General features: G+C 41.3%; 1 protein-coding gene across 1 annotated transcript; it reads left to right on the top strand.

Moving 5' to 3' along the window:
* Positions 1 to 554: 554 nt before the first annotated feature.
* LOC139651429 (NLR family CARD domain-containing protein 3-like) lies at positions 555 to 23090 on the top strand. The gene is made up of 13 exons (XM_071528335.1): positions 555 to 712; positions 1011 to 1079; positions 3511 to 3663; positions 3970 to 4139; positions 6167 to 6280; positions 9103 to 9181; positions 9359 to 9587; positions 10017 to 10957; positions 11742 to 12625; positions 12728 to 12901; positions 16444 to 16617; positions 21943 to 21992; positions 22326 to 23090. The coding sequence occupies exons 3-13, from the start codon at positions 3556 to 3558 to the stop codon at positions 22913 to 22915; spliced, it is 3513 nt and encodes a 1170-aa protein (XP_071384436.1). The 5' UTR covers positions 555 to 712; positions 1011 to 1079; positions 3511 to 3555; the 3' UTR covers positions 22916 to 23090.
* Positions 23091 to 23394: the final 304 nt, after the last annotated feature.

The raw sequence follows: 23394 nt of genomic DNA, 5'->3' as shown, positions 1-23394 counted from the left end.
TAAATGCAGCTCAAGGTACTTGATAAGTAAACAATAAATTAAACACATAAGGGAGTCAGTGTAAAAAGAAAGCTACAACTCAAACATGAAAGTTGCAACCAACAGAAAACAATGCAAACATTAAAATACAATATATGTCACTTATAATAAAGTAAAAAAAAAAAAAGTAAAGTAAAGTAAAATGTCTAGATATAATCAAAATGGAAGAACTTAACTTCCTGTCACATGCTCCACCCAGTAAGAAACCTTTTTGATATTGCAGCTGAAGTCAGACAGATTTTAGATCTACACTGTCATTCTCGCTTTGTCATTGAATTTTAAAGTGATATAAATTTCTCCTCCTCCATGCATTACATGTCTGTGTGCTGGTCTGCTGTTAGTTCACTGTAGATGATGTGGTTAATGTCGCCATCTCGTGGACACACGTGGAACTACATCACGTGATCTGTGATTTCTCTGCCTTAAGCTTGGTTTCTGGCCACAGGTTAGACTGGTTTTGGTCACATGTTTCTATAGGGTTAGGGTTAGATGATGTTTGATAGTGAAGTTATGAGGATGTGACTGCAGTCTCAGATCAAATGAACACAGAAACCCAGAACTGACGCAGGAGAATAAGCAGCGTCTTCTCTGTCAGTGTTTCCTCTACAGATGAAGACAGAAAGTCTCTGTGACTTGATCTGGATGTGAATTCACCAGGCAAACATCTTCCAAGGTAACAGAATTGTTTAATGAATACACTCCCTGAATTTCATCAGAAAGGAAGGAGTCAAAATTAAGGGGTGTTTAAGGGGGTTTTGATGGGGTCTCCTTCATTAATAACTAATAATTTAAAGCAGGTGTTAATACAGTTTTCATACATTCAGCAGGGCTGTTAGAATCTTGGTCTTGTTTTACCGATGTGACTCTGATATTTCCTGATGAGACAGGAATGAAATCAAATTAAAGTCTGCCTTCTTCCCTGAGACTGTTGATTATTTCTCTCTCTCTCTCTCTCTCTCTCTCTCTCTCAGTATCAAGTCAGTAGTCTACAGTCACATTCACTTACTGGCGAGGCAGCAGGCTATTTCCAACATGAAAAGGTATTGTAGCAAACACTTTTTCATTACAGTTTATAGAGTATTATTCTTCAACCTGTTAATGCTTACTGTTGATTGATTTAACTGTAATAAGACAATCATACAGAATAAGCCTCTGTTTGTCATCACTGTTTCAGTTTGAAACATGAAACACTTTGTGACAGTTTGTGAAAACATCAGTACGCCGGGGGGGGGGGGGGGACTGCCTCTCTGTTCAGCTGTTGGTCTGTAGCCATCAACAGTGGTTTATAGCCAATAACAGTGGTGTGCACAGACTCTGTAAGGGGCAGGGGCAAAAAATGAAAAAGGGGCACCTCTTCCACCCGCACCAACCTGAAGCCACCTGGTTTGGGGGGCATGCTGATATAGCCCCCCAACTGGGTTGGAGTGAATATTAATTTAGGCTGAATTAGGTCACACACAAACACACACTCTCTTTCTCTCTCTCTCACACACACACACACCTTACGCAAGAGTGTGCCTTTCAGTGGCATGGACACTGTGTGAGGAAAAAGTCGGCCGGCCCGGTGCATCGCAATGATGAAGAGGAGGGAAGGTTTGGTTTGTTTATCAAATGGAGTGCAGAGAAACTCCAAATAAATACGTTTGTCTTTGTGTATTTATTAGAATATATAAAGTCATAGATGAGGCCGGACCTAACAACACTAAGAAAAATGAAAAAGTGCCTTCTCAGAAAGTGTCCATGCCACTGACACACACCTTACGCAAAGGTGTGTGTGTGTGAAAGAGAGAGAAAGAGTGTGTGTGTGTGTGTGTGTGTGTGTGTGTGACCTAATTCAGCCTAAATTAATATTCACTCCAACCCAGTTGGAGGGCTATATCAGCATGCACTTATGCCCCCCCCCCCAAACCTAGGTGGCTTCAGGTTGATGCAGGCTGAAGAGGTGCCCCTTTTTCATTGTTTGCCCCTGCCCCTTACAGAGTCTGTGCGCGCCACTGCTTAAAGGTTTATTCCACTAAAACACTGCTGCTCCTACTACTGCTCTGTAAACATTTAAAGGCACATTCCACTTAAACACTACTTCTACTACTACTTCTATAGAATATTTGTGTTCATATTTCATAAAATAGGCTACAGGAAATATGTGTGCATGTCACAGAAAATTAAATTATGGCCATAGGCTGTAAACAAGCGCATATATGAGAACTGGGGGGCTGGGGGATTCCGAACAAAAATGTATCTCATTGTTCCACATGCTCGAAATATGTGGTGTGTAATAAAATACATACATATAATTTATGTTATTTCATTACCAGAAAATGGTTATTATAGCCTACCCTCATTCTATTCCCTCAAAACGCCAAAAGCGCCTCAAAAGCGCCTCAAAAGCGTCATGAGCAGTTAAAACACTATAACTATTGATATACTGTATCTAGAAATGTTGATATGAAACATATTTTTGGTTCAGAAACGTTGAGATTCAACGTATCCGTGGTTTGCAGAAACGTACATGCCAACATTTTGTTCTTCATTTTATTCAATTTCTAACAGTATGATATATTAATGTACATGTAATATATACACATTGACACATTGATGTTGTTGGATGTAAAATAACTTCTTAGTCAAAATAATATAATATCTATTCAGAAAAGAATGAATGTAAAGCCATTTCAAACCAAAAAAAAAAATTTCAATAGTTATGACAACATGCCCTGAAATCAGCGTGACAACATGCCCCAACCAGGCATTCCTGACAAAGTTCCCTTCCCTGAGCACAGAGCTGGACTAAACCATTCAAATGGATTCTCAGGTTCTAGAATGTGAACATTGATGCAAATTGGACATGGGACTTAAATACGGAGGTTATTCATAAGAAAGGCTTACAAGGTGAATACAAGGTGAACAAAGACATAATGGTTCTGTTCTCTCGTTGTGTCTGAACTTTCCTTTCCTCCTTGTCGGTAAGCGGTAAAAATAAGTTCCATAGGATAGTCAATATGTCCAGTAGGATCGCTGGGGCACAGCTTGGATGTATGACATCAATCTATGAGAATCCACTGATGAAGAAAGGAGCGGCAATTATTGGACATGTGTCACATCCTTTGTTTAGTGCTTATGAGCCATTGGCATCAGGCCCAAGATACAGGATGCTAGCAGGTCATTCATCCACCAGCAGAGCTTTGCTGAACAAAGACTGAGTCCCTGAATGTGTGAATACTGTACCGTCTTGTCTACTGTGTTATGTTGATTGTGTGGTGAATACTGTACCTATTTACTGTCTTATGTATATTGTGGGTTATTTCTTCTTTTCTGTTGTTTATCTGACTGGTATGTCATATTCAATACAAGAGAGTTTCTCATAAACAAATCTCAACAAAAAGTATGCACAGACACACACACACACACATAATGTACACGCATACATAACTGTGCACATGTGACTTCAGCCTAATCAGACAACATTTACAGGAAATGCAGCGGGGAGGAGCAACACTGAGCAGGTGATCCAGGTACATGAGAAGAAGAGGGAACAGTGAAAGTGAAAGTGTGAAGAAAGTTAGTTCAGACTCCATTTTGAGACACAGAGCAGAGCAGGAGGAGGGAAACAAGGAAACAAGCAAAGTGAGTGATATAACAACATTATTATTATTTTACTGTAAAAGTCTGAGTTGGTGTTATTACAACATTATTATTATTATTTTACTGTAAATGTCTCTGAGTCAGTTGTCACCCTGTGGACTGTAGAGGGAATAAGAGTCAGAATGAACTGAACAGTTTATCACTGATTCATCTGTGGATACAAAGTCCTGATTGGCTGTTTAATACACACTGTTTTAATTAGACATATTTAAAGAAAACAAGGCAATACTAACTGTATGTCTGTGTGTGTTTGTGTGTGTGTGTGTGTGTGTGTGTGTGTGTCTCCAGTGTTACTGGTTTACCTCTCAGACTGAAGTCCAGAAGATGAGTGTTTGTGTGGAGGAAGAGGAGGGCAGAGCAGAGTCTCCAGTACCCAGCTGTCTGTCTATGAAGAGTGACTGGTCTAAAGATCTAAACCCTCCAGACTTCAGTAATGAACCTGGACCCTCAGACACAATGTAAGAGCACTGGTTATACTGTAATGAGGAAATGTTATTTGATAACCTACACTATTGTACTGAAAACTACGGAGCCCAGGAGCGGCCATAGGGAGAGAAAAAAAGTTTTATGGAGGCCAAGATATAGAACAACGTGCGCATGAGATACATTTCATTCCCTGGATGTGGTTCATACCTGCCCTCGGTTTGGCTACCGACAATACATTTTCTTCCCTCAATTATTTTTTTTTTTGTTCCTACTAATTCATAATTCGTGCGCACAAAATAATTATGTTCCCACAGTTAAAACGCCACATCAATTATCCCAACAAGCCGAGCCGTTGAGTTCAACCACCTCTGAAAACATGTTGCCTTTTCTTTTGATTCACTGTCAACACAGCCAGGGCAACGCCACATTTCAAATGAAATGATGTGCTCTGACTCTTTAGAAGCTTGTGACTTGCACACCTTTTATATATCCAGAGCACCATTTCACTATTTCAACGGCACGTTTTGGCAACTTGTGCGCACGTTTTACATGTGGAGCGCACGTCAAGAGCACAAATCGAGGGAACGAATTGTAACTGGTGCTCAGGAATAAACCAAAACGAGGCTCATATTAACCAAATGGAGAGAATGAAATGTATCTTGTGTGCATGAATACAACAAAACAAGGGATCGATTTGCATATTGTGCGCATGTTACAGTAAATCGTGACCACAACATAAATTATTTTTCTCCTGCTCGTACATAGAGTACGTTTACATGCGCACCAATAATTGGATCTTAGCCCAATTAAGGCAACACTAAGACTGAAAGTGTCATGTTAAAGGGTAACTTCAGTATTTTTCAACCTGGACCCTATTTTCCCAACTGCAGGTGTCTAAGTAACTAATGGGGACAACAATTTTTGAAATTGGTCCAGAGATCAGCGGGCTGCCGGCGGGGCAAATGTGAACCGTCAATGTACGTCCACTAAAAGTGCTTGTTTTGTTTTTGCCACTGACAGGCTCAGATTGTTATTATAAGTGTCTGACAACATTATGGAAAGGACTCTATACAGAAATGAAACGTACTGCCGGCTGAAGCGATCTCGCTCAATACTGGACCAATTTCAAAAATTGTTGTCCCCATTAGTTACTTAGACACCTGCAGTTGGGAAAATAGGGTCCAGGTTGAAAAATAACGAAGTTACCCTTTAAAGGCATATTCCGCTGAAACACTACTTCAGCTTACTGCAACATATTTATAATTTTAATGGTATATTCCACTAAATTACAATGACTAGTACTACCACTAGCCTACTCATATTTTTAAAGGTGTACTGCACTGAAACACTATTTCAACTACAAGTCATTGATCTATGGAGTTGAATGTAGCAGAGTCAAAAGTGAAATCTGGTGGTCAAATTGTAAACAACTCAGTTAATAAATTCAGCTGTTAAATTGTCATACTGAAGCAAGAACACTTCTTTCAGTATGACAGTAGCATCTTGTAAATTCAACTCTTCTAGTTATTATTCTTACTTTTAAGGAAATAAATGCAGCTTGTATCAGTGAAACTAGCAATGCCATTCAACCTTTCAAATGTTCACCGTATTACATTTAGGCTGCAGTTAGCTCTATTTTAGGTATTTCACTGACACTCTTATCCAGAGTGACTTCCTTCATTTATGAGTGTATCAGTACAATAAGCTTCAATCACTAAAAAAAAGATTTAAGTCAACAAAATAAAGGAGGGCAAAGGTCAAAGCTGCAGTGACCTTACAATATTCCTGTTAACCTGGAACAATCATGTAAGAGAGAGCAGGATAAGAGTTAAGGAGAGAGAGAGAGAGGGATTTTATTAAGAGAGCCAATAGCATGAGGAGAGAGGAGAAATAATTCAGTGAGAAGAGGGAAATGTTATTCTTATTATTATTATTTTGGTGTGCTGATACTTTTTGTGTTTAGACCTAGCTGGTAGTTCTTGGGTATCCACCTGCTGCTGTGGCTGCTTCATTAAAAAGTGAATGTCCTGCCTTAGTGTTCTTCTTCTCTGTCTACCAGGATCCAGCAGGAGAGACCAGACTCTCCTCAACCCAGCTGTGTGTCCATGAAGAGCGACCGGTCAAAATATGTCGATATTTATTTTAAAGATGAACACCATTCTTCTGAAAAGATGTAAGTTGTTACTAGCAGTAAAATGTTACTGTATTCATGCTTTAACTATTACTAATGCAGAGAACATTTGCTGAGCATGCATGCTCTTTTTCAGCATCACTCTTCTTCACATACAGTAATATATTCACACCTGGGAACTGACCAGTATAACCAGTCTGTTACTGTTAGACACTGGAAGCTGCCCAGTATAACCAGTCTGTCACTGTTAGACACTGGAAGCTGCCCAGTATCTCCACAGTCTTCTACTGTTGGCCACTAAGAACTCCACTGGAGCAATTTGGGGCTTCAGTTTCTTGAACTTTGGAGGAAGTTGTGGAGGGAGGGAAGAGTGTTTCTCATTTACTCTCCAGCAACTGTCAACCTGCTGGTCAAAAGCCTGTCTGTCTAACCTTTTTCTACCATCAGTCCTGCTTTGTCCATCCTGTGTTTCTATCAGGATCCAGCAGGACAGACCTGTTTGTCATTAGGAGGGTGAAACTCACTGTTTCAGTTTGAAACATAAAACACTTTGTGACAGTTTGTGAACACATCAGTGTTTGAGTGTTAACGTTAACGTCCTGAACATGTAAATGAGTTGTAACATTTTTAATCCTGTTTTAATCAGAGCAGGAAGGCTCTTTGGTTCACTGTAGACGATGAGGTTAAACTTCACCATTTGATAGATGCGTCATAAAACTACTTCCTGATTCTCTGCCACAGACTTCAGATTGGACTCTGATCCTGATGTTATTTTATATGGGCTGGTTGTTCATGTTTATTCAGGTCAAGACCTGTATCAAAATGATATTGATATGTTATGTGATCATCTTTCCATGCAGTTACTTTATATTTCAATAAAAGCAGGAGTGATGAAATACATGCTGCTTAATGCACTTCATAGACTTTCACTGTATCAACACTGTTTCTATTACAACACATACTCTTAAAGGTTTATTCCACTAAAACACTGCTGCTCCTACTACTGCTCTGTAAACATTTAAAGGCACATTCCACTTAAACACTACTTCTACTACTACTTCTACTATTAAAGGCATATTCCACTGAAACACTATTTCAGCATACTGCAACATATTTATATTTTAAAGTGCTATGACTAGTGCTACGATTACTCATATTTTTAAAGGTGTACTGCACTGAAACACTATTTCAACTACAAGTCATACTTTTAATGTATATTCTGCTAGAACTCTGTTACTGCTACACTGTTTTTAATATACTTTTATTGCTACATATTGCTCTATAGAGTTGAATGTAGCAGAGTCAAAAGTGAAATCTGGTGGTGAAATTGTAAACAACTTTAAAAATTAACTCAGTTAATAAATTCAGCTGTTAAACTGTCATACTGAAGCAAGCACACTTAAAAAAAATCTTCAAAAAAATTGAACTCTTCTAGTTATTGTTCTTCTTCATTTTTACTAAATAAATGCAGCTTGTATCGGTGAAGCTAGCAAAGGTCAAAGCTGCAGTGACCTTACAATATTCCTGTTAACCTGGAACAATCATGTAGGAGAGAGTAGGATAAGAGTTAAGGAGAGAGAGAGAGGGATTTTATTAAGAGAGTCAATAGCATGAGGAGAGAGGAGAAAAAATTCAGTGGTAAGAGGGAAACTTTCTTCTCCTTCTTATTGTTATTATTATTATTATTATTATTATCATTATTATTATTATTGTTATTATTATTTTGGTGTGCTGACACTTTTTGTGTTTAGACCTAGCTGGTAGTTCTTGGGTATCCACCATCAGTCCTGCTTTGTCCATCCTGTGTTTCGATCAGGATCCAGCAGGACAGACCAGACTCTCCTGTACCCAGCTGTGTGTCCATGAAGAGTGACCGGTCTATGCGTATCCCTATTCTGCTCAAACATGGACACCACTCTATTGAGAAAAGTTAAAAATTGGTCTGGCCCTTCATACTGTTTGCATCCCTGATGTATTGTATTGTATGTCAATATAACACACAGCCAGTTTGTTGGCACAGCTTCGCAGCAGCCCTCTCCAAGACAACTGGATGGAAACCATTTTGTTATAGTTCCAAAAAAATAAAAAATGACCATAAACCATGACTCCAAACAGCAGAATCCAAGTGTTCTGAATCAAAACGATTGCACTGTGGGTCCAAAAGTCCAGTATTTACCTCATTATCTCCTAGATTATCACTTGTTCTGCACTACAACAACCGTCACAACAGTAGCAAGCAGATGGTGCCTTCAAATGCTGCTGGGAATATTGTAATTATGGATAGAGCACGTTTGAGCTACCCAATAAAGTGATAAATACAAATAGAACAAAGTTGAATTTTACATGATACCCAAGATGCCAAGATGTGACATTCTCACTCTGTTCAACTTACCACTTGGTTTCTAAAATAGTCATCAAAAAGCAACTTTTGTTTGAGAGTGCATTTTCTTATTTCTGTCTAAAAAGTACTTGAATACATGACAAGTTGTATTTATGACTGTAAAACTCAGAAGTACAAGCTGACGAGCAGCAACTGAAGGCAGCAGAAATCTCTGTAGAGCGACCAGAGCTCTGAGAGAGGGAAAAATCTAGGAGATAATGAGGTAAATATTGGACTTTTGGACCCACAGTGCAATTGTTTGGCTTCACAACACTTGCATTCTGCTGTTTGCAGTAATTTTATATCATTTTTTTAGCTTTCTGGAACTCTAAAGAAACAGTTGTTTTGGAGAAGGCAGATATGAAGCTGTGCCAGCTAGCTCACTGTGTGTTATACTGACATACAAACTCCACCAAGTATTTAAAATATGTGTGTGTGTGTGTGTGTGTGTGTGTGTGTGTGTGTGTGTGTGTGTGTGTCCCAGACTCCACCAAAAGAGGTCAGAGGTTCCCAGTGGTCAGTCTGCCCAGGAGCATCAAACAGACCTGGACTCCATATTTATGGTGTGTAAATGCACAACAACACCTTTTACTTCACCAACAAGTGAAATGCAAAACAAACATTCAGTCTCCATGCAGCACTCTTTAGACCAGTGGACTTTCAGTCTATGCAAGATGGATCTGATGTTGTGTTCCATGATTTTAATAAGAAAGTTTAATTCATATATTATTCTGTTCCAGCTGCTTGAGGAGAACATTGTGACCTTTGTGAAGAACGAGCTGAAAAGGTTCCAGGGGGTTCTGAGTCCATATTACCCAGAATGCTTAGAGAGGCAGAGGGTGGATGAGGAGGTGGTGGACGGTGAGGAGGAAGAGCAGAGGAGGAGCAGCAGAAAGGCTTTTCTGAAGATCACACTGCAGTTCCTGAGGAGAATGAAGCAGGAGGATCTGGCTGACTCTCTGCAGAGCAGTAAGAGGCTTTTAACAGGTTTAACATGATGGAAAAACATTTGCCAAACCTATTGTCACAGCATGAAACTTGGCCAGCACGCTCCTTCGCTCTCGGAATCCGGTTCACCTCGGCGCTCTGTTGACAGTTCATTTAGTTAACACATAAGACACCAAACTAACCTTAAAACATTTGGGAGAGGCCAAACACTTCTTGTCCGTGACCTTTTCTCGTCACTCGCAAAACACAGGAGAATTCCCTTGCAATCACCACACCAGTTGCCTTTCACATTGAGCAGCACACATAGTCAGGACCTGTTTGTCTCACCAGTGATGAGCTGAATAGATGCCATGGAGTGGAGATATATATACATTTACCGGGAAATGTTCACATTTGTCATGTTTATTGAAACATCCACTCATTAACGTCATTTGTTCTTTGTTCATTCAGAAACTCTTGCTCCCATCTGCCAGCGTAAACTCAAATCCAATCTGAAGGAGAAGTCTCAGTGTGTGTTTGAAGGGATTGCTAAAGCAGGAAACCCAACACTTCTGAATCAGATCTACACAGAGCTTTACATCACAGAGGGAGGGAGTGGAGAGGTCAATGATGAACATGAGGTCAGACAGATTGAAACAGCATCCAGGAAACCAGCAAGACCAGAAACACCAATCAAATGTGAAGACATCTTTAAACCCTTACCTGGAAGAGATCAACCAACCAGAACATTGATGACAAAGGGAGTGGCTGGCATTGGGAAAACAGTCTTAACACAGAAGTTTACTCTGGACTGGGCTGAAGACAAAGCCAACCAGGATATATGGTTCACATTTCCATTCACTTTCCGAGAGCTGAATCTACTGAAAGGGAAAAAGTACAGCTTGGTGGAACTTCTTCATCACTTCTTTATTGAGACCAAAGAAGCAGGAATCTGCAGGTTTGACAAGTTCCAGGTTGTGTTCATCTTTGACGGTCTGGATGAGTGTCGACTTCCTCTAGACTTCAAGAACAACGGGATCCTGACTGATGTTACAGAGTCAACCTCAGTGGATGTGCTGCTGACAAACCTCATCAAGGGGAAACTGCTTCCCTCTGCTCGCCTCTGGATAACCACACGACCTGCAGCAGCCAATCAGATCCCTCCTGAGTGTGTTGACGTGGTGACAGAGGTGAGAGGCTTCACTGACCCACAGAAGGAGGAGTACTTCAGGAAGAGATTCAGAGATGAGGAGCAGGCCAGCAGAATCATCTCCCACATCAAGACTTCACGAAGCCTCCACATCATGTGCCACATCCCAGTCTTCTGCTGGATCACTGCTACAGTTCTGGACCATGGGTTGAAAACCAGTGAGAGAGGAGAGATGCCCAAGACCCTGGCTCTGTTCGAAACCGTTCCCTATTACAGAAATAGTGCACTATATAGTGTATCCGCCATTTTCTACTAGTGTCCGAATTCTCAACGGTTAATTTGATTCACTAAATAGTCCACTATAAGATACCCACAATGCACTACAAATTGTAGTGAACAGACAGTGTACCCTACAATTTCTCCTGTATACCACAATGCAATCTGATCGTGTTTTACCGAAGAAGAAGAAACAGCTAGCTAACATGTTAGCTAATAGAAACTGGTCTATTTACCGATTGACAGCGTTAGCAAATCAACAAAACGTATTAGACACCTCATTCGAGTTTCCTCCGTTTTGAACCAAGAGCAGCAAAACTGCAGGAATCATCGTTACAGGTCAGCTGACCACTTTATCCACCAATACAGGACAGGAGGTGATATGGAAGCTTCTGCTAGTCATTAGCTCACAAGCTTGTTTACCAAACCAAAACAGCTTGCTGCCATTAGCAGACAGCACCAAAGTTGACAAAACCACACTTGCACAAGATTAGAATTTCAACAATTTATTTGTAATTTAATGCTGAAAACTTGTCAAAATCAATACGACCTGAGTCCATTTCAACCTGCTGTCATGATGCTTGGTTTGTTTACGTGATGCTGGGCGCATCCCGGTGCGTCACACGAATATCCAGCGCATTTTTTTGACGCAATTATATTTACTGTAGTGTCCGAAATTTCGTTTGGTCGTTGCCCATATAGTTCACTATATGATAAACACTACATGGGGAATAGTGAGTGAGGGAATGAGTGAACCATTCCGAACGCAGCCCCTGACTGAGATGTACATCCACTTCCTGGTGGTTCAGTCCAAACAGGGGAATGTCAAGTATCATGGGGGAGCTGAGACAGATCCACTCTGGACTACAGAGAGCAGGAAGATGATTAAATCTCTGGGAAAACTGGCATTTGACCAGCTGGAGAAAGGCAACCTGATCTTCTATGAAGCAGACCTGACAGAGTGTGGCATTGATATCAGATCAGCCTCAGAGTACTCAGGAGTGTTCACACAGATCTTTAAAGAGGAGTGTGGGCTGTACCAGGACAAGGTGTTCTGCTTTGTCCATCTGAGCATTCAGGAGTTTCTGGCTGCTGTTTATGTCATCGTCTCATTCATCGACTCCGGTGTCAATGTACTGTCAGAAACTCAATCAACATCCTGGTGGTCTAAACTATTTAGAGACAAATCTCAGGTAAATCACCTCTACCAGAGTGCTGTGGACAAGGCCTTACAGAGTCCAAAAGGACACCTGGACTTGTTCCTCCGCTTCCTCCTGGGCCTTTCACTGGAGACCAATCAGACTCTCCTACGAGGCCTGCTGACACAGACAGGAAGTAACTCAAAGACCAATCAGGAAACAGTCCAGTACGTCCAGAAGAAGATCAGGGAGAATCCCTCTCCAGAGAGAAGCATCAATCTGTTCCACTGTCTGAATGAACTGAATGACCGTTCTCTAGTGGAGGAGATCCAACAGTACCTGAGATCAGGAAGACTCTCCAGAGAGAGACTCTCCCCTGCTCAGTGGTCGGCTCTGGTCTTCATGTTACTGTCATCAGAAAAAGAGCTGGATGTGTTTGACCTGAAGAAATACTCTGCTTCAGAGGAGGCTCTTCTGAGGCTGCTGCCAGTGGTCAAAGCCTCCAATAAAGCTGTGTAAGTGCATAGATACCTGAGTAGATTCAATATATGACTTTTATACAGGAGAGAAAAAATAAATACTTTTAAAGTTGTTGTTCATCACTAATTCTTCCTCAGGCTGAGTGGCTGTCAGCTGTCAGAGAGAAGCTGTGAAGCTCTGGCCTCAGTTCTCAGCTCCCAGTCCTCCAGTCTGAGAGAGCTGGACCTGAGTAACAACGACCTGCAGGATTCAGGAGTGAAGCTGCTGTCTGCTGGACTGGAGAGTCCACACTGTAGACTGGAAACTCTCAGGTCAGGATTACTGTTACTGTTCAACAGACGGCAATTTAAATTCTGAGACACTTGCGTCAAAGGAGTTTAAATAATTTATTGCAAATGGTTATACAGTTCTTTGAGTTCAAAGAAAGCAGCACACCAATATAATAATAAAAAAGAATATAACAAAAAAGACATCACTTCATTTTCACCAATTTAGTTTTTGGCGATGACTTCTAACGTGTTTTGGTATTACACCTTCATCAGAGCCAGGTGTTATACCGAAACGCACTAGCAGTTTTTTTCAACTCAAACTCTTATCATTGAAGTCCAGCACCCAGCTACAAAGTAGCCTTTTGGAAGAGGCGCACCTGTTTCTATTTTGTATTTGGTTATACAGTTGTATTTGGCAGAAAGGCTCTGCTCTTGAGGATGCTTCCCAATGAATCCAAGCAGCATGCATGAGATTACACAACATCCTATGAACAGACAATAACAGGAGGAGGATGGGGAGGTGGAGGGAGTTTTGCAGCAACCAGGTCTCTAGCAGCAGTGGCATCAATGAACAGCAGAGTGAGAGTGTGAGCTGACAGATTCAACCTCCTCATTGACTTGTTTGAATGTGATTGGTGATTGAGAGTCAGCTGGTACTGATCAGCTGGAGAGTTGTTTGGATGAAACAGCTGATAGCTGATCAGCTGGGCACAGCACGACTACAGTGTTCTGCTTGAACTAACGATATTCCATCAAAGGAATAGTTCATCCAAAAATGAAAATTCAGTCATTATTACTACTCACCCCCCCCCATGCGAGCTGAAACTTGGGTGAAGTTTGTTAGATACAGCGACCTGAGCTCCACAGCAGAACGGCTAGAAGCCTTCTCTGAAACACCTGAAGTTGCTGGGGACCTGACTTGAAAATAAGAACCAAAATGGCTCCATGCAGCTTGTCCAGCATAATGCGAGTCTCGGGAAGCCAAACGATCCCAAAGTGACTTGAAAAGAACATTTACACCATTACTTAGCTGAAATCGCCACTGTAGCTGTTATTTCAAAATGAGGTAGGTAAGACTAGCTCCAATTAGCAAAAACAAGCATTCCGTTTTGGCCGTTTAGCCTTCAAAATAAAAGCGTGTGATCTGAAAATAGGTAGAAATACTGTTTTAAACCAATTACTTTGTAATTAACCATCTAATTAAATAAGTCAGCACCCATATTAATGTTTGATGTCCACTTTAGTCTCTGTTCTGTATTCTGCACATTGTAATCGTTTATAGTTAAAAATGGCACATCTTATGACATTTTTCTTCATTATTATGATATCAAACATTAATATGGGTGCTCACTTATTGAATGTGACGATTAAATACAAAGTAATTGGTTTAAAATAGTAATTCTACCTATTTAAAAATGTCACGCTTTTATTTTGGAGGCTAAACGGCCAAACCGGAAGTCTTGTTTCTGCTAATTCGAGCTAGTCTTACCTATTGAGGCCGGGTCCGCACATTTTGAAATAACAGCTACAGTGGCGATTTCAGCTAAATAATGGTGTAAATGTAAGTATTTTCAAGTCACTTTGGGATCGTTTGACTTCAGGAGACTTGCATTATGCTGGACGAGCTGCATGGAGGCATTTTATGGTTATTTTCGGGGGTTTTTTTAAACTATGAAGTCAGGTTAAGTCAGGGGCCTGTACTACGAAGCAGGATTTGGGGTTAGCGAGGTAACTTCAGGTTTAACCCTGGGGTTTCAGTCTCACGAAGGTGGTTCACTTCTGACCGGGGTAGATCACCATGGCAACTTATAACCTGCTCCGGAGCAGGTTAGGTTCAGGGTATCGGATCAAACTGTATGAAAGGCCCGCCTTCTGACCAATCAGCTCTCTGGAAACAGGGAGTCACCATTCCTACTGGATCCCGATATGGACAAATATACAAATCGAAATCACAATAAAAAACGGAAAACTGTTTGGCTATTTTCGAATTAACATACAGTAAAGTGCTGTTCGCAGGGCGACGTGTTTACAGACCAGTAGAATGACGTTGTTTTCCATGATAACTTATTCGGAGATATAGCAGGTAGGCTACTATTGACCATATTACTAATGGAAGTTACTGTTGCATATATTAATTGCGCTGACTTTATTTAATTGGGTTCCCGACAGTGTTTGGTTCAATGTAGGCTATTTCATATTCCATTACCGCAGCCCCGAAGAACATGAGGTCGACTTTATGAATAGAAAATCTTTTTACAGCCTCAGTGTGTCCACAAACTATTTTATCAGTGAAAAATATTCCCACTGTGTCCTAATGACAGACAGTTCCTCCAGTCATCCTCTCTAGCCTTGGAAGCAGAAACAACTTTTACTTTTCGCGGTTATGTTTTGTAATGCTGACAGTTATTCATTATAGGAATTTGTTCTTCTTGAGAGAAGAACCCAATGTTAGTTGCTATCCATTTCTTTCTGATTTAAAATGTCAGCAGGAAATATTAGGGCTTATATTATCCTATAATTAGGTCTATTCTCTACGGCTTTTATTATTTGATTAGCCTATTTTATTATTTTCTATTATTTACTATTATTTTATAGTTTTGCGCTTATAGGCCTATTCTATGTCCTTTTCCCCGCTGAATCATATTACTTTTGCTGTGCAACAATCTAATTTCCCCACGGGGATCAATAGTTTCATCTTATCTTATCCGAATTGTCTGATCTAGAGCTGTCCATGTTGCATGTGATTGGCTATTTGTTACAAACCCCGCCTCTTTCATGTGAACGCGCTCATAGCTGGATAGGTAAATCCTGGGTTGACAGAGCCAGTTGAGAACCAGCTACGTGAGACCGGTTATCAGGATCGTCAATGTTAGGTTTAGTGAAGCCGGCTAACTCAAAGATACCCTGACTTTGTTGAACTTGCTTCATAGTACAGGCCCCAGGTCCCCAGCAACTTCGGTTATTTTGGAGAAGGCTTCGACGCCGTTCCGCTGTGGAGCTCAGGACCTGCTGTATGGACTAACAAAATTCACCCCAGTTTCAGTATTTTCTGCTCACTTATTTGAATCTGTCTACTGCAAGTAATGGCCATTTTAAAAGTTAGAATATTGCTATACCGCCACCTGTAGGCTAAATGCCAACAAACTTTCCAAGTTACCTTGGGCAGTCTACCTACACATGTCCTCCAAATTTATTTAACATAGAATAAAGCCTTTATGAGCACTTTTATTAGGGGCAGTCCAGACTGCTGTGTGTCAAATTTGGTGAAAGTCAAAATGGCGGAAAACAAATACATTTGGCATGAAGATTTGTATTGGCAAAGTTGTTTGTCATGACCAGATGAATCTTTTGACCATTCCATATCTATATGTAAATTAGAGCAAGAGATCTCTACATTTTAATTGTGAGATTTTTGAATTGTAACTATAGCCTGATGTCTGATTCCTCCCAAATGTTACAGTACACACTGCTAACCTTGTCTAATTGATGCTGAAAGCTGATTGGCTGATGGTGGCCATGTTTTTTGGAGTATTACTACAAAGAAATACATTTAAAGTTGTTGTTCATCACTAATTCTTCCTCAGGCTGAGTGACTGTCAGCTGCCAGAGAGCTGCTGTGCTTCTCTGGCCTCAGCTCTGAAGTCCAACCCCTCCCATCTGAGAGAGCTGGACCTGAGTAACAACGACCTGCAGGATTCAGGAGTGAAGCTGCTGTCTGCTGGACTGGGGAGTCCACACTGTAGACTGGAAACTCTCAGGTCAGGATTACTGTTACTGTTCAACAGACGGCCATTTAAATTCTGCTTTACATGCACATTTCAGTCAGAGACACTTGCGTCAAAGAAGTTTAGACCATTTATTGCAAATGGTTATACAATTGTTTGAGTTGAAAGAAAGCAGCACACCAATAAAATAATAAAAAAGAATAGAACAAAAAAGACGTTACCTCATTTTCACCATTTTATTCCTTCATCAGCTAACACTAAATTAATAATATTGGTCATTTAACTAAGGGTTGAAGGATAAAGTGAGGACTTTAACAGCAGAGGTTGGTTCATTCATGCATTCTGTAATACAGACACAAGACCCTTTTTGTATCAACACACAATTTATTGATTAAAAGTAACAAACTAATACAAATTATTTACAGGTGTGTGTGTCTGTGAGTGTGTGTGCATGGGTCCTTAACTATAGGGTATGTATGAGCATGCTGGCCACATGACCAGGTACTGGCCCTTTGTTAGAGAGGGGAACAAAGGGTCATAAACCATAAGCCTAGATGGAGGGAAAGCTGTGTAGGCTTGGTGGAGTTTGTAAACTAAGTTGAATGAGAATTCAGGGATTTTATCTAACAATAGAATATGAGAAAGTAGAATAACAATATATTCTTTGGTGTTATGAGATCATGAAGTTAGATCATGTCAGTTAAAATACATGCAAACCCTAAGTTTGTGTGTATTTTAACTATCTAACATATGGGATGACTATTTGGTGTTAACAGACTAACAGTTTGTAAATACAATATATATCAACAATTCAACATTAGTAAACAGTTTACATTCACTTCATTGTATATATATATCCTAATGCTGTTGCTATGCTATATGCCCAGTTGTTACAGTCTTACTTGGAGTCCTTTGGTTGTCGCGTTGTGAGCGGTTCGAAGCTTGTGGTTTCAAAACTCTGGTTTTCCAGGGAAAAGGATCGCTCTGTTGTGTCCTGATGTCTGGGTCGGTGATCCAGCTGTGTTTCTCTCTGTTGGCCACATCTGTTGCATGTGGAAGAAAAGGGAGAGAGTTGTGTGTGCTCCTCAGCACGTCGTAGGCTTCTGGTGTAGACCTCTGGTTCGGTCCTGGTTCTGGTCACACTGCTTTCTTAGCAGAGGAAAGTTCCTTTCATGTCCGCAGCTTGCTTCTGCAGGGAAGAGAGGGTAGGCTGCATGTATTCACTCCAGTTTGGAGCAGGCAGGAGACAGTACAGGCCTTGGGCCTGCAGGAGAAGGGACTCCAGTCCTTCTGTGCAGCCACCAGGAGGAAGCTCAAGAGAGCTTGAGAGACAGAGCAGTAAGAGCAGTAAGAGCTGAAGTAAGAGTAGCACTTGGTTTTTAAGAAAGGTGATTTCACACCTAGGTGTGAAATGGCTGGCAGCCTATCAGGGCACGGTTTTGGGTGTTCAGGGGGGTTACCACAGGAAACAGTTGTAGTTCTTTACATAGGGAACTGTAGTTTTCAGGACGGCTGAGGGATTGCACCTACACTATGTACAGACAATAACAGGAGGAGGATGGGGAGGTGGAGGGAGCTTTGCAGCAACCAGGTCTCTAGCAGCAGTGGCATCAATGAACAGCAGAGTGAGAGTGTGAGCTGACAGATTCGACCTCCTCATTGACTTGTTTGAATGTGATGGGAGTAACAGTGGGATTTTAACGTTACTTATTTCTTTGTAGCAGAAGAGACTCCAGGTAGCAGAAGAGGCAGCAGGAGAGACAGCCTCAGCTGACTCTCATAGAGGGACAGAGAGAGGGGCAGCAGGGCAGGTAGTTAGGGCAGCAGGGGAGACAGCCTCCCCTGAGGGAGGGACATCAGGTGAGTTTGACAGCAGAGAAAGGGGCAGTAGGTCAGAGTAGTTTCAGTAGTTGTTGGTGTATGTGAGAAATATTTATTTTGTTTATGCCATTTACGTGCAGCAGGCAAACATCGGAAATCACGCACGTGGGTGTGACTTTTTTGCTGTGTCATCACCATTCATATCTATACAATGTGTTTATGATTAAATTGTTTACTAGAGCACAAAATTGTTTACAAGAGCACAGTTCTTCATAGATCTAGCCTCTTAATTTTGCTCTCAAAGTGCACCAGATTGATGCATTTAACTTTAAAATGTACAGAATTTTCTTCCGGGGGAGCATGCCCCCGGACCCCCCTACAGGGTCCACGGTCCATCCACCACAGTCTCACAAAATCCTGTGGGAAACACTGTTGGTGGAGCTATTGTAATATGCACTGTGGCTGCTGTAAAGTTCATGGCTTATAATACATGTGATGTTTGTAGTGTTATAATTTGATAGTGCTTTATTCTGTCCACGAGGGGGCGCTCTTGGTTCACGGTGGTAGTGCTTGGAAAAAACGCAAGACTGAGAGCCCGGATATAGTTACGGTAGCAGAGAGGGAGAGAAACATGTACAACTGAAGTTGAATAATCCAACTAAAGAATTCAAATATTACTTTGCTGTGTTGGACATGGATTTCAGAATTTTACAGCTGGCAGTGCTCTTTTCATGTTTTGGTAGAGCTATTGTATTATTATTTACTGAGGCTTAATAAGTCTGGCCTATGTATTTGTGCAGAATGTGCCTTCATTTACTAGTTGCGTGTATCATGTCGTAGCGCTCTGCCGCTCACAGTATTGTGTGCACTGTTGTCGGCATTCATCAGCGATTATAGTGTGTGTCGGTCGCGTGTGTGTTCTGTGTTCCGAATTTCTGCATTCTAGTCAGTCTGTATGGTTTTATCTCAAGCTTTTTATGCTAACAATCGGGGTGTTGAGTTTGGAAATAGGGCCGTTGTGTGGGAAATGCCAGGGCCGTTTTTGGATCCCGGTCCGTCACTGCCACCATGCCAGTTGAAACTCGGGTGAAGTTTGTTAGTCTATACTCCGCCCTGAGCTCCACAGCAGAACGGTGTGGAAACCTTGTCCAAAACAACTGAAGTTGCTGGGGACCTGACTTAACCTGACTTCATAGTTAAGACTAGGTAGACCTAGTGCAGGCCGGGCCTCCTCTTGGCTTTCACACCCTAGTATAATACGTGTTCTGCCCCTGACCTGCTCTATCATTTTCAGTCACACTGACCAATTCAAATATATTAGAGATATCATTCAAACATAACATAACATACTAATATTAAATTCTTGAAAAGTGTCCATACACACACAACCATACAGACATGTACACAGACACACACACTCAGGTTGACATGCACGTGTGCACCCGCGTGCCCGTCCGCACGCACACACACACACACACACACACACACACACACACACACACACACATTTTTAACTTCAACAACCACAGTTAAGCCTCACTTGTGTATGGAGATGCACTTGAGCAAACTTATGTGCACATGTTATGTAGGCTATGCATGCACACTCCACATGCACGTGCACATTCACGTGCACACGGATGTGAGGAAGAGTCACCGGTGTCACTCTCAACAGGTCGCACATTCACCGGCACCGGAGTTAGAAAGTAGACTGAAATGAAGTCAGTCCACTGAGCCTCAGTCACGGCGAGATGGAGTTTAATATTATCTATTATATAGATATTTCTGCCGGGAATTAATTTCTATGTTATTTAATTGTAATAATTTCAGTCTGTAATAGTCTATCACTGATTTCAATTCAACTTCTCTGGTTTCTCTCTCTCTCTCTCTCTCTCTCAGGTTGCGATGCCTGACAACTACGTTTTGCGCGGAATAAACATCTTTGATTGGACAATAAAGTGAACGATGACACACCTGTTGCTATGCAGATGTTCATTCAGGATTTGAAGGGATGCTTGTAGTAGTGTGACTCGCTGCCTCTGGAAACTCCTGAAACTCATGTACAAACTTTTAAACTAAACGTTGTCGATGTCAAATGAAGACAGATTCAGCAGCTGCATGGCTGATTTCTCACCTCAAATGTTTTCAGAAACACATTTCGGTGAACTATTTTCATAATATAAGAGAAAGATTCCAAACGAGCCGCCATGTTTTTCCAGTTTGAAATCCGGGGGCAGAAACACACCATGACAGTGCAAACAACGTGATATCATGTATACCACCATGACTGTGTAGGTCTTGATGCCACTTCTCATGTGACTTTCAACAATGGGTAGTCAGTCAGTCAGTCAGTCAGTCAGTCAGTCAGTCAGTCAGTCAGTCAGTCAGTCAGTCAGTCAGTCAGTCAGTCAGTCAGTCAGTCAGTCAGTCAGTCAGTTAGTTAGCTACTTTCTCTTCTAGGCCGGTCCCAGAGGCCCGGCAAAAACAGAATCATGTTACTATGCCATTTCCCCAGAGTCACCAACTATAAAACACGCCCCCTTGTACAAGCCAGTCAGATTTTGCTCCAGTTTCTATGTAGACACTGAACTGTGTGAAATCGACCAATCAGCGCTAAGAGGAGGGTGGGCCTTCCACAACGGCCAGCCAATCAGAGCAGTAGCTCATTAGCATAAGAAGCTGCTTATGTAAAACGACCTATTTTCTTGTAGGTGAGAAACAAACACTGGGAAGTGAATAGCTAAAGCTATAACTAAACGATTTTTACTGAAAAAAACTTAACAGATGTATTTTATAGACACCAGGTAATTATATAAAACTGCTGAAACAGCAAAATATACCCCTGTTAAAGGAGGGGTCACAACCATTTGAAGACAAGTTTAACGAGAGTGTGTTTGCTGTGTGTGTTTGTGTGAGAGAGAGTGTGAGCTGACAGGCCCAGGTTGAAAATAACCAGAATTATCCTTTAAGATAGGAACTCTGCTGTGGTCGTTACTGAAAGTTATAGAGATTATTTTATTTCGAAATCAAGGAAAATTTAACTGAGATGATTATCAATATTATTTTTTACTGGAACACACTATGCCACACTATGTCACTGTTTGCTGCTTGTGTGTGTGTGTGTGTGTGTGTGTGTGTGTGTGTGTGTGTGTGTGTGTGTGTGTGTGTGTGTGTGTGCAGGCTGTCAGGCTGTCTGCTCACAGAGGAAGGCTGTGCTTCTCTGGCCTCAGCTCTGAGCTCCAACCCCTCCCATCTGAGAGAGCTGGACCTGAGCTACAATCATCCAGGAGCCTCAGGAGTGAAGCTGCTCTCTGCTGGACTGGAGGATCCACACTGGAGACTGGACTCTCTCAGGTATGGAGAGGCAACGTCTGCTAGAAGGCTGAGAGTCACACACATTTTCTCTGTCACACTGACAAGCTGAGGAATACTGTTTCATGTTTAATGGTGGATATGAGTGGAAATCCTTCATAGGGAAGGTTATTAAATGTTTCCATCATCAAAGAGAATCTGCTGGTCTGACTTTGTTTATTCCTCCAGTGTGGACCATGGTGGAGTGCAGAGGTTGAAACCAGCAGGTCGGAGAAAGTGTAAGTGTGTATTTAGTTTGATTCATGAAAACAAAGCAGCAAACACTCAACTATTGAGATGGAAAGCCCATCTACACCACAGTATGTGACATCCATTCATAACATCATGTGTTATAATAAGAAAGTAATTGTCATACTGTCAATAAATCAACAAATAACCACAGAAGGTGTATTAGATGAGAAACTGTTTATGTCAAACTCCCTGTATGTCTTGTATGTGGCTGATCTGAACAAAATTGCCCTTGTATGTGGACAATAAAGGCATTCTATTCTATTCTATTCTATTCTATTCTATTCTAACCTGCTGCTGTATTGTGTCTTGTTCTCCATCAGATGCCTGTGAACTCACACTGGACCCAAACACAGCACACAGAGAGCTCCTCCTGTCTGAAGACAACAGAAAGGTGACAGAGGTGAGAGAGGAGCAGCCATATCCTGATCACCCAGAGAGATTTGACTGCTGGAAACAGCTGCTGTGTAGAAATGGTCTGACTGGTCGCTGTTACTGGGAGGTGGAGAGGAAAGGAGAGGTTTATATAGGAGTGACTTACAGAGGAATCAGCAGGAGAGGAGAGGGTGCTGACTGCAGGCTTGGAGGGAATGACAAGTCCTGGAGTCTGATCTGCTTTGGTAACAGTTACTCTGTCTGTCACAATAACAGATCAACATTCATACCTTCCCTCTCCTCCTCTGACTCTAACAGAGTAGCAGTGTATCTGGACTGGCCTGCTGGCTCTCTGTCCTTCTACAGAGTTTCCTCTGACACACTGATGCACATCCACACCTTCCAGTCCACATTCACTGAACCACTCTACCCTGGGTTCTGGTTGTGGTCTGGGTCTGGTTCCTCAGTGTCTCTGTGTCAGATAGAGGAGGGAGAGAGAAAAACTCACACTGCTGACCAAAGACAGCTGCTGAAATGATAGTTCACTCTGTACAGGATCACACACACACACACACACACACACACACACACACACACACACACACACACACACACACACACGCATGCACACACTTTAATATGAGAATAATGTTTGTATTTTCATTTAAATCTGCTTGTAATTGCCCTAAAATAAACCAATATCTTGTTCTGTTGTTTTATAAGTTGTGAGTCATTTCACTGCTTTCATCATTCATTTTACATACAGGCATTAATATTGAATTTTTCTGTTTTCCATGCTTCTGATGTTTTGAAACTGCAATGAAAAAAAAACAAATCTGCAGCCAGACTTCACTTAGCATTCAGCATTTCATGGCTTTGTGAGGAGAACACAACATCCACACCATGGTTGTCAGCAAAATATTTTTAAAACTTCAGAAACGTATTAAAATATGTAATAATTTTAACTATTTCATTTTATTCTTCGGTGGGAAAAAAATGGATCTGGATAAGAAAGCA

Source organism: Centroberyx affinis, unplaced genomic scaffold (assembly GCF_046629955.1).
Source record: "Centroberyx affinis isolate AG114_WGS23_722 - 3 ecotype Tasmania unplaced genomic scaffold, CSIRO-AGI_Caff_v1 ptg001665l_1, whole genome shotgun sequence".
Taxonomy (NCBI): Eukaryota; Metazoa; Chordata; class Actinopteri; order Beryciformes; family Berycidae; genus Centroberyx; species Centroberyx affinis.
Note: the sequence above shows the minus strand (reverse complement) of the source record. Positions and strands in the feature narration are given on the sequence as shown.